We start from the raw sequence: 13,207 nt of genomic DNA, 5'->3' as shown, positions 1-13,207 counted from the left end.
GCTCTGCTTAGGTGCTAAAGAAAGAGGAGCCCTTGATACAATGGGGACCTGTCACTTGTGATACTCCAAGAGCCAGAACCCATCCAAAAGGGGCTGGATGAGGCTGGGGATGGATGCTGAGCTCCCACAGCAAGAAGATCCCCTGTATCACTCCCCACTGGGGCAGCTGTCACCTATTCAAGCCAAGCGCTTGCTCAGCCCTGGCTCTGCCATTAACTCTCCCTGTCCCAGCTGCAGGTGGGTTGGATCTGTTTTGCCTTTGGTATTTTTAGGCACGCTGAGGCAGATAGGAGAGCAGGGAGGGTTGGGACACGGCTGCGAACAAAAGGGGCCTTGAAAGTGGATCCCAGAGCTCAGGGCTCTGTCTGGATGCTGTCCTTGTTCTTCCAAAGGACACAGATGCCGCAGTTGATCCCTGGCACTCTCACCTCCACCCCGCTCCAGCAGTCATAGACTGAATAAGGCTTATGCTAAGACTGAGATGGATTCTGGGATGTTTTCTCAGTTCTGTCTGAGCCAAAAGACAGAGGAAACAGTAGAGATGGGCAGAGCAGGGTGAGCAGCAGTCCAGGGCACGCGGGCATGGCTGGGATCAATCACAGCACAGGCCCTCGTCTGCCAACTCCAGCTGAATCCATCAGCCAGCCAAGCCCAATTACCTTAATTTGTGGCATTAAGGAAAAATCCATAAGCATCAGGGAAGTGATGTGCAGTGGTTTAAACAGGACCAGTCGCTCATGGAGCCGCCGGCGCCGCTTGGGCGCTGCCCATTGCTGGCTGTGCATCCATGTTGGGGCAGTACTGGAGGCAGCCCCGGGGCTAGGGAGAATTCCCAAATTATATTGTTTTAGGGAGCCTGGAAGAGGTTAGGCTTTGGCCTGTCTCTGCTGAATGCCTTTCTTTGAGTGGGGGCTTCAAAGGACTTCTGCATGCAAAAAGGCTGAGCACAGCCCCTGCACTCTGGCTGGAGGTGAGATGCAGATGGCTGTGAGCGTTCTGCTATCATCTGTAAGATGGTGCATCTGCTCTGCTGTGCACTTCTCACTGGCAGACATCCTCTGTGCTTCATGGGCCAGATCCTGCCCTGCAGTGAGGAGTGGAGTCTGATCTGGGTGCTTGTTGGTCCCTTCCCTGCTGTGGGTGCTGGGGACTTAGCGACACACAGAATAAAGTATCTATATGGATACATATATATATATATATGTATATATATATATATATATATATAGAGAGAGAGAGAGAGAGAGAGAGAGAGAGCTCTGTAGTGAACAAAAGAGCCATTGGAAAGTGGCTGCAGCCTGTGAATGAATGGATGTCAGGGAATAATGCACCTATCTGTGCAATGGCAGAATCAAGCATCGTCCCCGCTTATCTGCCCAAGAGCCTGTGTTGGACATGAAAAAGCCTTTCTAATTAATAGGACAGCCCCTCTTGAGCTCGATAAAAAATGGAGTCAAAAGGATTTGATTAACCCCAGCTCTCTGCAAGGCTCCTGAGCCCTATGTGTGCCCGCAGCCAATAATGGGGACCCCCAGAACTGCTAATTTAGGGGATCTCAGAGCCAGCCCCTGCCCTGCCAACCTGCTTTCCTTCTGCATACCTTTTCCTCCAACCAACATTTTGTTTCTGCCATCGGATCCATTTGACTAACCTAATACATATGTATACATGCTGGTGCATTCCCATTCAAACCAATGTAAATTACCTTTGACCAATACATTTTCCCAGGAAATCAATGCATTTTAACACTGGATAATATTTATGAAATTGAATTTTTTATTGAAGCTAATGCAATTCGCCTCTATATTATGCATTTTTATTAAACTAATGCATTTTAAATTAAACTGTTGTATATTAACTACAATGGCTGTTGGTACTTACAGTAAAATAATATATGTTTGCTGAAATCAATACATATTCCAAACCCAGGGTTTTCCAGTTAACAAGGCTGTATCAAATATAACAAATGCTTGTAGCTGCTTAATGTGATGCTTATATACGCTGGCTGCTGCATTTGTTTATTGGTAATGATTACTTTCCAAGGGAGAGAGCTTATTAAAGGTAGAAAGACAGATTTCCATGCAGCTGGTGGTGACCACCGCTTGTCCAGCGTTAGCCACAGTAGAAGGCAGTGAAGATGACCTGAATGAACGCCACCTCCCCGTGCTTCCCATGGCATAGGGAGGTGACAGGGACGAGGGCGATGCCACTGTCCCCACGGTGGGGCTGTGCCCATGCTGCACACAGGATGCGGCAACAGCAGTGGCGTTGATGGCAGAAAGCCATGAACCATGGTGTTCCGCGTCCCTCCCCGTGTCCCTGTGCGTCTCTCCCCGTGTCCCCTCCTGTCCCTCCGTGTCACCTCGTGCTCCCCGCAGTGTCACCCGGCGGGATGCGCTGCAGACCCCGAGATGACCGCCAGGTGGCGCCATTGCAGCGGGCGCGGGGCGGGCACGGCCCGGTGCCGGCGGGGACGCAGGAGAGGGCAGGAAGAGGAAAATGGGGGGGGGGGGGGGGGGGGAGTTGGGGTGGAGAGGAAAAAGAGAGGAAAGGGGAAGGGGAGAGGGGAGAGAGACAGAAAGGAGAGGGAAGGGAGAGGGGAGAGACAGAGGAAGGCTAAGGAAGAGACAGGGAAGAGAGAGAGAAAGGAGAGGAAAGGGAGAGGGAAAGAGAGAAGACAATAACACCCTTACACAGCTGCACAGCCTGCTGTAGGGTTGATTTCTGCCTTCCCAGGCCAGAGGAGGCCAGGACACTGCAGAAAGGCATGAGGCAGATGGGGGGACAGTGGGGGGTGGGACCCCTTCCAGGATTTCCTAGAGCCCAGGACACAGTTCTTGTTGTGCTGCCTTCCCTGAGCATGGGATGGGGACTCCGCAGCTGTGTGCGGGTCTGCAAGGACCACTGGCTGAGTAACAGAGCTCTGAGCTCAGGGCTGCCTCAGCCTCATGGCCTGCTGTGTCTCCGCTCATCACAACGGCACTGGTTTGGCTCAATGTGGGTCCTCGTGTCCCTCTGCCCACCCTTGGGACAAAGCATCCACGGCTGGGAGGAGGCTGGCACGTGGCACTCACTGCCCACGCTGCCTAATGGGGTCAGATCACCGCACAAAGGATTTATCGGCCGGATCACAAACGACAGGAAGGCGAGAATAAATTAACGCCTGAAATGGGAACGTGCTGAAATCCAACATTTTTTTTTTCCCCCCTCAAGTATGCAGAAAATCCCCTTCCATATTTTAATTAAAAGCCTTTCAAAAGAGGAGGTGAGGGGCTGCCATTTACAGCGGGCTATTGTCAGGCACACAAAGCGAAGCCATTCTGGAGACAAACTGATTTATTAACCTGCATCCCGCAGTGCTGCCAGGGCTGGGGGGACCTGATGCCCCCGCTGCCCTCAAGGTGGCCAGGGACCCGGCTCAGGTGTGGGCCACAGCGTGACACTGTCCTCTTCCTCCTGGCTCCCACTGAGTTAGGAACGATTTGGCCGAAGTGAAGCATTCCTCCTAAGCCCACAATTTGATTTGCTCACTGGGGATGCCACGTTAGTTTTTACTTCTGATTTATGAGCTGGCTCTTCTGTAAATGATGGGCATGAGATCAGACACAAGCAGCATGAGCCATCCCAGGCCACCAGCAAAGTGACACAGGGAGGACACCAGCAGGCATTGGTCCGAAGAGAAGAAACTCAAGAGAAGTAAACTTGGATGCTCAACCTGGTCTCATAGAATCTTTAAGGCTGGAAAAGATCACCAAGTCCAACCCCAACCCACCATGCCCATTAACCATGTCCCTCAGTGCCACATCAATACGATGGGCACAGGGTGGGCTCAGGGCTGTGGGTGCTGGCTGGCTCTCCCAGACACAGAGTATTGCAAATCTTTTTGTCAAACTCTGATGTCCTGTTTGCTTGTTCTCCTGCCCAAGGTGTTCTGTGATGTTGGGACTGCAGGCAGTTCTGTGCATCTCTGAGTGGGGGTGAGAGGTGAGAAGGCTGAGGTAGAAGAAATAAGAGGACCCTTTAGCAGGTTCGTGTGATAGGACAAGGGGGAATGGTTTAAAACTAAAAGAGGGGAGATTTAGAATGGATATACAAGGAAGAAGTTTTTACACTGAGGCTGCGCAGAGAAGTGGTGGTGCCCCATCCCTGCACACAGCCACAGTCAGGGGACAGGGCTGTGAGCACTGATGGAGATGTGGGTGTCCCTGTGCACTGCAGGCAGTGGGAGCAGACAGCTCTCGGGTCTGTCCCCATGGCTGGATGAGAGCCGAGCTCCTACTTGTGCACGAGGTGCGTCACATCCCACTGCCCGCTCCCTGCTGGGGTCACTCAGATGCAGGGCTTGTCTGCTCAACCACCTACCTACAAACCCCAGCAGGGCTGGGAGAGCAATAGCAGGGTACTGGCGAGCAGGTTTTGTGCTTGCTTTACTGCAGTAGCTGCCCGATGCCCACCCCAAGCCGTGTAGCATTTCTCTTTATTTATTTATTGATTTTCCCCCAAACCCCGCAAATCACCGGGAAAACTTCCCCCCGGGGAGGGCCGCTCGGGTCTGCGCTAACAAAAGAGCGGAGCGCTGCGGGGCGGTGGCAGCAGCTGTGCCCGCGGCTCCGGGCCGCCCTCCGCCCGCCCCGTCGGGACCGGCGCGGCGCGGGGCGGGTCCGGGCGGGCGACGGGGCCGGCGCTGGGCCGGGCGCTGGGGGCAGCGTGCCCCCCCCTTATTCCTCCTCCCCCCCCCCCCCCCCAAAGATGGCGGCGGACGTGGGATCGATGCTCCGGTATCGGACGCGGTTTGATGTCCGCCGGCTCCAGGTTGGTGGCGCGGCGGTCCCCCAGAGCCCCAACCCCGGCGGGGGTTCGGCGGAGGGGGGGGCCCTCCTCCAGCCCTCCCCCCCCGCTGCTCGCCGTCCCCTCCCTCCTCCCGCCCTTCGCCATCGATAGGTATCAGAAATTGATCCCCGGTACTCCGCCGTTCCGTTCCTCCGCCGCTCTTTGTTCGCACGGAGCAGCGCATGGAGCCGCCCGAGGTGACAGCCCCGGGGGCGGGCGGGGGAGGAGGGGGGATGGAAGGCTGAAGTTGCGGGGAGCGGCGGGGTTCGCTGCCGCCCCGTCGTTAAGTTTGGGGGATCCCCTCCCCAGCCCCCTCTCAATGCCTGTGTTCAGCCGGTAATTGTCATTGCCAGTTGTCGGGGAGCGATGCGGCGGTGGTAGTGGAGATGGAGAGAGGGAACGGAGCGGGAGGAGGATGCGATGCGCTCGGGGTTGGCTGGAGCCCTCCTGCGCTCCCATTGTTATTGGGGTCGGGAGAATCGGAGCGCGCACATTTGCAGCCCCGCATGTCGCTGAACCCAATTGGCGGTGGGAGGTTGAGTCCGGTCCTGAGAGCTCTCTCGGAGCTCCAGTTGTCACCTTGTGATGGATACAGCGCCGACAGAGAGATCCTTTGTGGTCCCGCTCGGGTCACCAGTACCGTCCCCGTCGGGCTGTGAAATTAACGGTGAGTCCTTTGTTAACATTGATGACCTGAGAACAAACCGGCGGTGTTGACAATGTGTGACTTCCATGGGCACGCAGCTCGTGGAGAGCCGGGCAGCGACACAATGGCTCTGCGAACGCCGCGTAATGGGATGAAACCCAACCTGGAGCCGCCACAAAAGCCGAAATGCTCATTTACATGGATATTAAAAGGGTTTATCCCTCCTGGAGATCACGGAGTTGAAAACGCGGCGTGTTTCATGGGGGAGTCAACAAATTTAAATGTGCTTTTGTAAGGCTTCGGTGCTGTATCAACAGTTCCAGCATTTAATACGTTTTGGCTTTTAAACAGATTATGCACTACAGCCTCGATCGCCAGCCCCAAAAGTACTGCAGGTAGCACGGCCACCTCTGCTCATTTATGGCATTGTGGTCAGAAGGGGATTAGGGGGATGAGAGCTCAGGATATAAAAGCATTCCTGGGTGCATCACGCTAATGACTTTTCCTGGGTGCGTGCAGAACCTTGATTTAATAGTAAATATTGGCAGTGACTTTTTTTGCAGGGTGGAAGGTAGGTGGCTGGCAGCCCCAGAGAGTGGTGGCAATGGGAACGATGGCCGTGGGGAGAGATGGCACTGGGTGATGGTGGCACTGGGGAGCGGCGGTGGCACGGAGTCGTGGGCAGGCAGCAGCGCTGCGGGATCACAGTGGGAAAGGTGACCTTGTGCCAGCTTGGCCTGGTGCCCTCCGTTAATAAAAAAACAACAAAAAAAACAAAACAACCCAGAAGGGAAACAATCCGTTTATTCTTTTTCTGAGAGCTTTTTTTTTTCTTTCTTTCTTTTTTTTTTTTTCCGTTGTCTTTATTTCTTGGGCTTTAATGCGTGGGGCTGAGCTGGCCTAGGGCTTGCCGGGAACGGGGGAGTTTGAGCAGCCCTGATGAATGGTGGGCATATGTAAAACACGCAGATAATGCGCTGCGCGGCGGCACTTTGATCGAAGCGGCATCGAGCCCTTTTACAGCAAATAGGCTCGGAAATGAGGAGAGATAAAATTCTATCAAAGATAATACCTGGCATATTTCACTGGGTTATGAGATTGTTTTATTGTGTACATTACTAATGCAGTATTTTTTTACAGCTTTCTTGTGTATAATAGTCATAACGGGATTCATACCTTTATTTTGCTCTGTGCTTTAATTTGCTTCTGCTTTACGACGTTGGGTTGAGGGCTGTATGGATTACACGCACCGTTCTGCTCTCACTCATTCCTTGCTAAACCAGCAAAAAAAGAAAACGGGAAGAGTTGAGAGCTGCTGATTTGGGCTAAAAAATACACGAGTGAGGGGAGAGAGACTGATTAGAGCCATCTTTTATCAACGGCTCCACATCGCATCATGCAGATTAGCACTGGGGCTGTGTTCCCCAATACAAGGATGCTGACCCCGTGCAGACTTGGGCAGAAAGTTGGGCGCCCGACGTCGTGTTTGAGGAGTTTGGGGAGGAGGGAAAAGAATGTGGATGTGATTAAAATATTATAACCTTATGATATTCTGAAGTGCATAAATTTTACATATCAGCTACAGAGGGAGTTTAGACATCCATTAAATGATATGACAGCTTGACTTATCTAAATGTGCTATCATTTAACAATGTGTCAAAATTCTTCTTTATATAGATGACAGCAGTAAATAAGCTATCAGTCCTCTTGGTTGAAGCTTAATTCCTGCAGCCTGGACGAGGAAACTCGCTGTGCTGTTGTGGCAGCACCCAGCACGGTCGCCCCAGTTAAGTCTGGGAAGTTTTTGGGGTCTTCCCTTCCTCACTATGTAGTTTGGGGCTCTGAAGGTGAGCTGGAGATCACCTTCACCATCACATACCACCATCACAGAACCATAGAATATCCTGTATTGGAAGGGACCTACTAGGATCGTAGAGTCCAGGAGCCCCACTCTTCCCTGCCATCCTACAGTTGTGATGGTGGTCAACTGCATGAGTCATGGAGTTCCATGGTGGGAACAGAGATGATGCTGCTCATCCCCTGTGAGTGTTGGTATTTCTCCTGAGGGCTCTCAGGGCCACCCTGCTCCATTACTGAGTTGTGATTGTGGTTTGGCTTTTCAGTGGTTCCGGCTTCTACCCAAGAGTCCAGGTGGGACATGGGCAGCTTTGAGGAAATGAATGCAAATTTTGGAGCAGTAGAAGTGACAAAGGTTCTCTGCAGGTGTCTGCCTTGTGGCTGGGTTTTGTGGTGCCTAAGAGGTGTATACTGCTCTGGACATGTTTCCAGTGAGCAGGGGATTTATAAGTGGTTCTCTTTCATGTGGATTCTCTGCTGTCTAATATTGCAGCTGTGCTTTGTAGTCACATATCTGTAGAGATGGCGGCGGTGTTTCTTGCTCTGTTTTAGACCTTGATTAATATATCAAGGTCTACAGTAACCAGCAGTTCTGTCCCTCCCATTGCCATGGAGCCTCGACTGAATCATAGACTCACAAAGTTTGGAAAAGACCTCAAAGACCACCAAGTCCAACCCCAAGCCATCACCCCAGTGCCCACTGACCGTGTCCCTCAGTGCCACATCCCCACGTTTGCTGAACACCTTCAGGGACAGTCACTCCACCACCTCCCTGGGCAGCTGTGCCAGTGCACTGGAATGCTCCCACCACTGCCAGTGGGCAACTGGAGCTCAGTGTGCCCTGTGGAAACCTTGATGGCTGGAGGCCCTGTGGTCTGGATGTCACCGTAATTTCATTCTGCAATACCTGCTGTTTGGTTTTATGATCGGCTGAAAGTCAGACCCTGAAGTTCCCGAAGTGTAATGTGGGTTTTTTCCTGTGGCTGAATAATTGAGATGCTGCCAGACAAGAAGAGAGCTGCAGAAAATGAGAGTTTATCTTTAGCTCTGCAGCTCTCACTTTAGAAACTGGTGACCCCAATTCCAGCTTGAAGAGTGACTTCTTCCCTAATTAATAAATCCATTAATTAATTGTGTGCGTGCTGCAGCCCATTAGAGATATACGTGCTGGCCTCCTGATCCAGTTTAGTGGATTGTCTCTGTAGCCTCAGAGGGGGGGAATAAAAAAAAAGAGATTGTGACCAAGAGGCAAATAGGGATGGGGATGAAAATATAATTTGATCCCATGGGATGGGAGCAAAGGTTTGCAGCCCTGTGACCTCCTGCTTATGGAGCCAGGATGCCCAGGAGAGCTTTGAGGTTTGCCATGCCCCCAGTATGTGGGGCTGCTGGGTGGGTGTTGTGGCTCTGAGCCCGCATGCAGGTGGAGCTGAATGTTAAAGCGCTCAGCGATCCGAATTATTATTTATGACCAGATTAAGCAAACAGCACGCTCCCAGCCTGCGAGTCCTTTAGGAGGTGCTTGCTTAACTAGATAACCTCAGTGGAGCATGGAGAACCAGCTATTCATCTCCCTCCATATGTTGGCACAGGAGCTGCTCCCTTCAGTTAATTTTTCTTGCTGTCTGCAGAGACTTCAAATAAAAATGCAGGCATAATTGTTGTGTGCTCCGGTCCCACTGCTCCTGTTTTCTCTGCTGAACGTAAACTTAGCGGTTGGCAAGAGAAACAGCAGCGCTGAATGCAGAAGCCGTGGCTCAGCTGGGAAAGGAGCCTGTGGCTTTGAGTTTGAAACGTTCTATGCTTTTCCCCTTTTTTGCCAGCAAAAGGAAATGCTCCTGCGATCACGGTGCTGCCCCATGGGCCAGTCCCATTGCTCTTAGGGCATCACCATGAGACAGCCTGACCAGCAGGAACATCCTGCTCCCTGCTCTGAATGAAACTCATTTGGGTTCGGCACAACGTGATGTTATGGCAAACATTGCTTTCCTGGAGATGGAGGGCGATGGGCAGCACAGTGCGGGCTGCCTCTACCTGGATCAGTTGCCCTGAGCTCATCCATCCCCCCAAAAGGCTTCGGGAAGGTGGTTGGAACATTTTGTACCATCCTGCTCCTATTATAGAAAGATGTAATTCCCCAACTTGGGAGATAATAAGCAGGTATTGACTTCTGCTGAGGTCATTATCAAGATTTATTCAGTCAATATGGCTTCTCAGGTCAATAAATCTTGAGGTTGATAAAGGAGGAATATATACTTGCAGACTTTATTAAAAAGTTTTCCCCTTCTGTAACAATTCCTAGTGTTTGTGGTGTTAGCATCTACCACTGAATGCTCTTTAATCACCTTTTTTTTGCAGTTCCCAGAACGTTTTGCAACAACAGCAAAACCAAAGCAGGAGGAACCAAACCCTGTTGGCATCAACGTGCCATTCTCCATTGCCAGCCTGCACCCTTGTGCCTCAGTTTCTCTGCTCATGGGCAGAGAACTGAGGTTTTGGGGTCACGCATGGGAACACAGCCATATAGAGAGGATGCATGGGCACACTGAATTTTAAGTTGAATTTCCCAGTTCCATGCACACTAGTGTTGGCATAGATGCACGCATCGAGGACGTCTTCCAAAGCTTTTTAATATGGCCTCGCTGTGTAATTTTTTCTTTTTTTTTTAACTAGTTCGGTGCAACATTTAATGATTTCCCCAAAGCTCCAACAGGACCCCAGAGTATTGATGGAGCTGCGGTTTCAGTGACTTGCTGCTAACACATGGCTGTTTTCGTATTAATTGATGGGTGTGCACATGCTGGTGACTTCTTCTGCAACACGGGTTTCTAAAAAAGTAAATAACCCATTGGAACCCCATGTCAATGTGACTCCGGTGGGAGCCACGCCGTGCGTCAGCCGCTCCAAGCGTGCTGCGGTTGCCTTGGGTAACGCTGGTGCAGTTGTACGCTGAAGTCAGGACCTCAGGCTTCCTTTGTTTTCCTCCGTCAGGAGAACATTCGTGCAGCATTACCTGGTGCTGCTGATGTGCTGTGTGAGCAGGGCTGCTCGGCTCAGAGGGGTCTGGGGAGCACCGCGACCTGGCTGTGCGTTGGTGCTGCAGGGAGCGGTTCTTCGTTATTTATCACGGAGCGGTTTGCAAACATTGCTTCATCCCTGGGAGCCGGGTAATCATTACCCTGTTTGTCCCCTGTCTTCTTGGCTAACAGATGGATGGAGGCGGGTGGGGGCAAACTGGGGACTTTTCAGCTGTAGAGACCAAACATTGGGAACTTTCTGCCCACGGACCATGCAGGGTTGAAGGAAGAAGCATTGCTAAAACCCAACGTGAAGCATGTTGGCCAGGTAGGGTTTAAAGAAAGAACACTGCTCCAATCCCCGTGGGTACATTCCCCGTTGGTGTGTGTGCTGGTGGTGCTGGCATGCAGGTGCCCTGCAGAGGGATGCTTTTGGCGACTACCTGCCCACTGCTCCTGTGGCTCTGCCATCTCCCCAAGGGCCTCGACTTCACCAAAACACCACTTTCTGACCCCAAAATGTTGTGTCTGTCCAGGGGCCACATGCCATTCCGCACCATGTGAGCACGGCACGCGCTGCAGAAGCAGCGGAGCTGGGGCCGCTGTGCCTCCCGCTACCGCAGCACTCCTTCAAATAGAAGCAGCTAATTAACATTATTCTTTAATTATTGCCTTTATCAACAAGGGGTCTGGTTTATACCAGCAGGATAGTCGCTTTCCCTTCCACTACCCAAGTGAATGCTTCAGTTCCTGTTGCTTTTGAAATGAATTTGATGTCATCTGCCCATTGTCACTTAATGGGGACACTTGGGTAATGATTGCGCGCTCCAGCCCTGTTAGCAGCACTGCGAGCGTGTAATTTAGCCCCTTAGGCAACAGTACTTTTGAAATCTCTGGATAGTTTTGAACTCTCTGTTCTTAATTAAATATGCAATTTTTCACGGTAACCAGGTTAATTCTTTTGTGTTGTGTTGTAATACTGTTAGGAATTTTCATAGTTCTTATTAAACATTATTCAGGCATTGTGAATTCCATAATTAAAAAAAATGAAAAGAACAAAGCTTGATTCACTTCTTTCTTTTCCCTGGTTAATTTATCAAATGAATTTTGCAAATTTTTCTTTTTGTCCCCAGACAGTGTGCCAAGTGTTTTAAAGGGGAAGGATTTAATTGCTCTGTAGGGATTGGTTGGTTATGAAGGATTTGGCTGTTTGATTAGTAAACCCTACTGGGAATGGTTTAATGCTCCATGATCTTAAAAATTGTCTGATTGTTGGGCTCTCCAAGGATGCTTTCTCTTTTCGTTATGTACGGCAACAGCTTCGTACAAGTGTGATTATGGGGTGGTGAGGAGGGAGCTGATCTGCCTGCCCCAATGTAGGGAAATGATATTGGGAACGGCAGTGGAGGGACAACGTAACTGGGGGATGCAGAACTGCAAAGCTTTGTAGCATCTCCTACTGAGGTGAGATTGGAACACCCATGTCCAGCAGATCTGGAGGTGTTCAAGAACCGTGTGGATGTGGTTAGTGGGCATGGTAGGTTGGGGTTGGACTTGGTGGTGTTAGTGTTCTTTTCCAACCTTCGTGATTCTGTGATTCTGCAGGCACTATTGGAGCTTGGGTCATGGAAGTATGGGATCTGGGGTTTTCTTGTGGGATCTGGAATTTCCCATGGGACAGGATGGGTTCTGTGTCCTGCCCAAGGCACAGGGCAGCCTTGGGTGATGCTGGCCGTGAGATGGCTGCCAAACGGGATCAATAGTGGCAGCTCTGAGAAGCTCCCCAGGGTTATTTGGGCTTTAAGGAGAGGTCAAAGAACCATTGAACTTGTAAATATATTAGTATTTAAGGGAAGAATTGCTGTCTTCCAGCTTGGTTTACACGGTGTTGACTTTTTCCTGTTCTGGTTAAAGTGAGGGTTGGGACCTTAGTGGTGTGGGAGTGGAAAACAAAATGTGCATCAGTGCTGCAGGAGGGGTCTTTGCTCCAGAAAGCATCACAGGAGGTGTGCAGGCAGACAAGAGGCATTGCCAGCCTGAAAAGCAAAGCAGGGATGCAAAATATCTTTGTTATTTCTTGAAATTTTGCTTAAATGCAAAGATTTGTGCCAAGTCCCAACTGTGTGTGCACCTCAGCAGTGCTTGGACTTGAGCTTGCAGCTCCGTGTAGTGCTGCTGCAAGACCCTTCCAGCACCTCCTGTTCCATGCAGATCCCAAAAGTCATTTTATACCAAAAAAAAAAAAAAAGAGAGAAAGCAAAGAAGCAGACATTTGAAAGGTGAAGCCAAGCAGACGCTGGTAATGTATTCACAGGCATGACACAGAATGGCAGCGTGTCGTGAACCGCGTCCCCGGAGACCAAGGGGTGGGATATTGGCTTTAACCCACAAAGGCTCCAGTCGGGGCATAAATTCATCAGACTTACGGGATTGCTCTTGGACTACTGAATAATTTACGGTTCCAGAGCCCAGCCAGGTTCAGGTCATTGGGGTTCATGGGTTAATAACAGGTTTGGTTTTTGTTGTCAGCAGCTGCCTTGATAACATATGAAAGAATCCTATTCTGTTGATTAGATTTTGAAATGGATCAATTTTTAATCAGCAGAACATCTGACTCACTCAATAAGAGTAGCATTGTGGAGACAGAGTGGAGGTGCTCTTTATTTACAGGATTGTTTGTTTTTACCCATATGCAAATCCTTGGCCCCCCCGGCCCCATTTCCCCCAGGAGAAATTGCTCGTGGTTCCACAGCAGTGCGATGGGTGCCGGATCCAGCCCCACACCTCTGTAAATCCATAGGTGCTTGTGGGATACCTGGATTTAGCAATCTGTTGTTACTGATGGAAGAACGCTTCC

At 50.8% G+C, this 13,207-nt stretch overlaps 1 protein-coding gene across 8 annotated transcripts in view; it reads left to right on the top strand.

Moving 5' to 3' along the window:
* The first annotated feature begins 4,740 nt into the window (after positions 1-4,740).
* Positions 4,741-13,207, top strand: part of CUX2 (cut like homeobox 2) — a 53,248-nt gene continuing 44,781 nt past the window's right edge. For 6 of the 8 annotated variants that reach the window (XM_052691134.1, XM_052691133.1, XM_052691130.1 and 3 more), the window contains exon 1: positions 4,741-4,812. In XM_052691134.1, coding sequence (XP_052547094.1) covers positions 4,750-4,812 — 63 coding nt within the window. In that variant the 5' untranslated portion in view covers positions 4,741-4,749. Of the gene's footprint in view, positions 4,813-4,954; positions 5,028-10,561; positions 10,679-13,207 lie in introns of those variants that run through there. The other 2 variants (XM_052691131.1, XM_052691132.1) reach the window with 2 other exon arrangements.

The sequence above is a fragment of the Tympanuchus pallidicinctus genome, unplaced genomic scaffold, assembly GCF_026119805.1.
Source record: "Tympanuchus pallidicinctus isolate F22 unplaced genomic scaffold, pur_lepc_1.0 scaffold28, whole genome shotgun sequence".
NCBI classification, from domain to species: Eukaryota; Metazoa; Chordata; class Aves; order Galliformes; family Phasianidae; genus Tympanuchus; species Tympanuchus pallidicinctus.
Note: the sequence above shows the minus strand (reverse complement) of the source record. Positions and strands in the feature narration are given on the sequence as shown.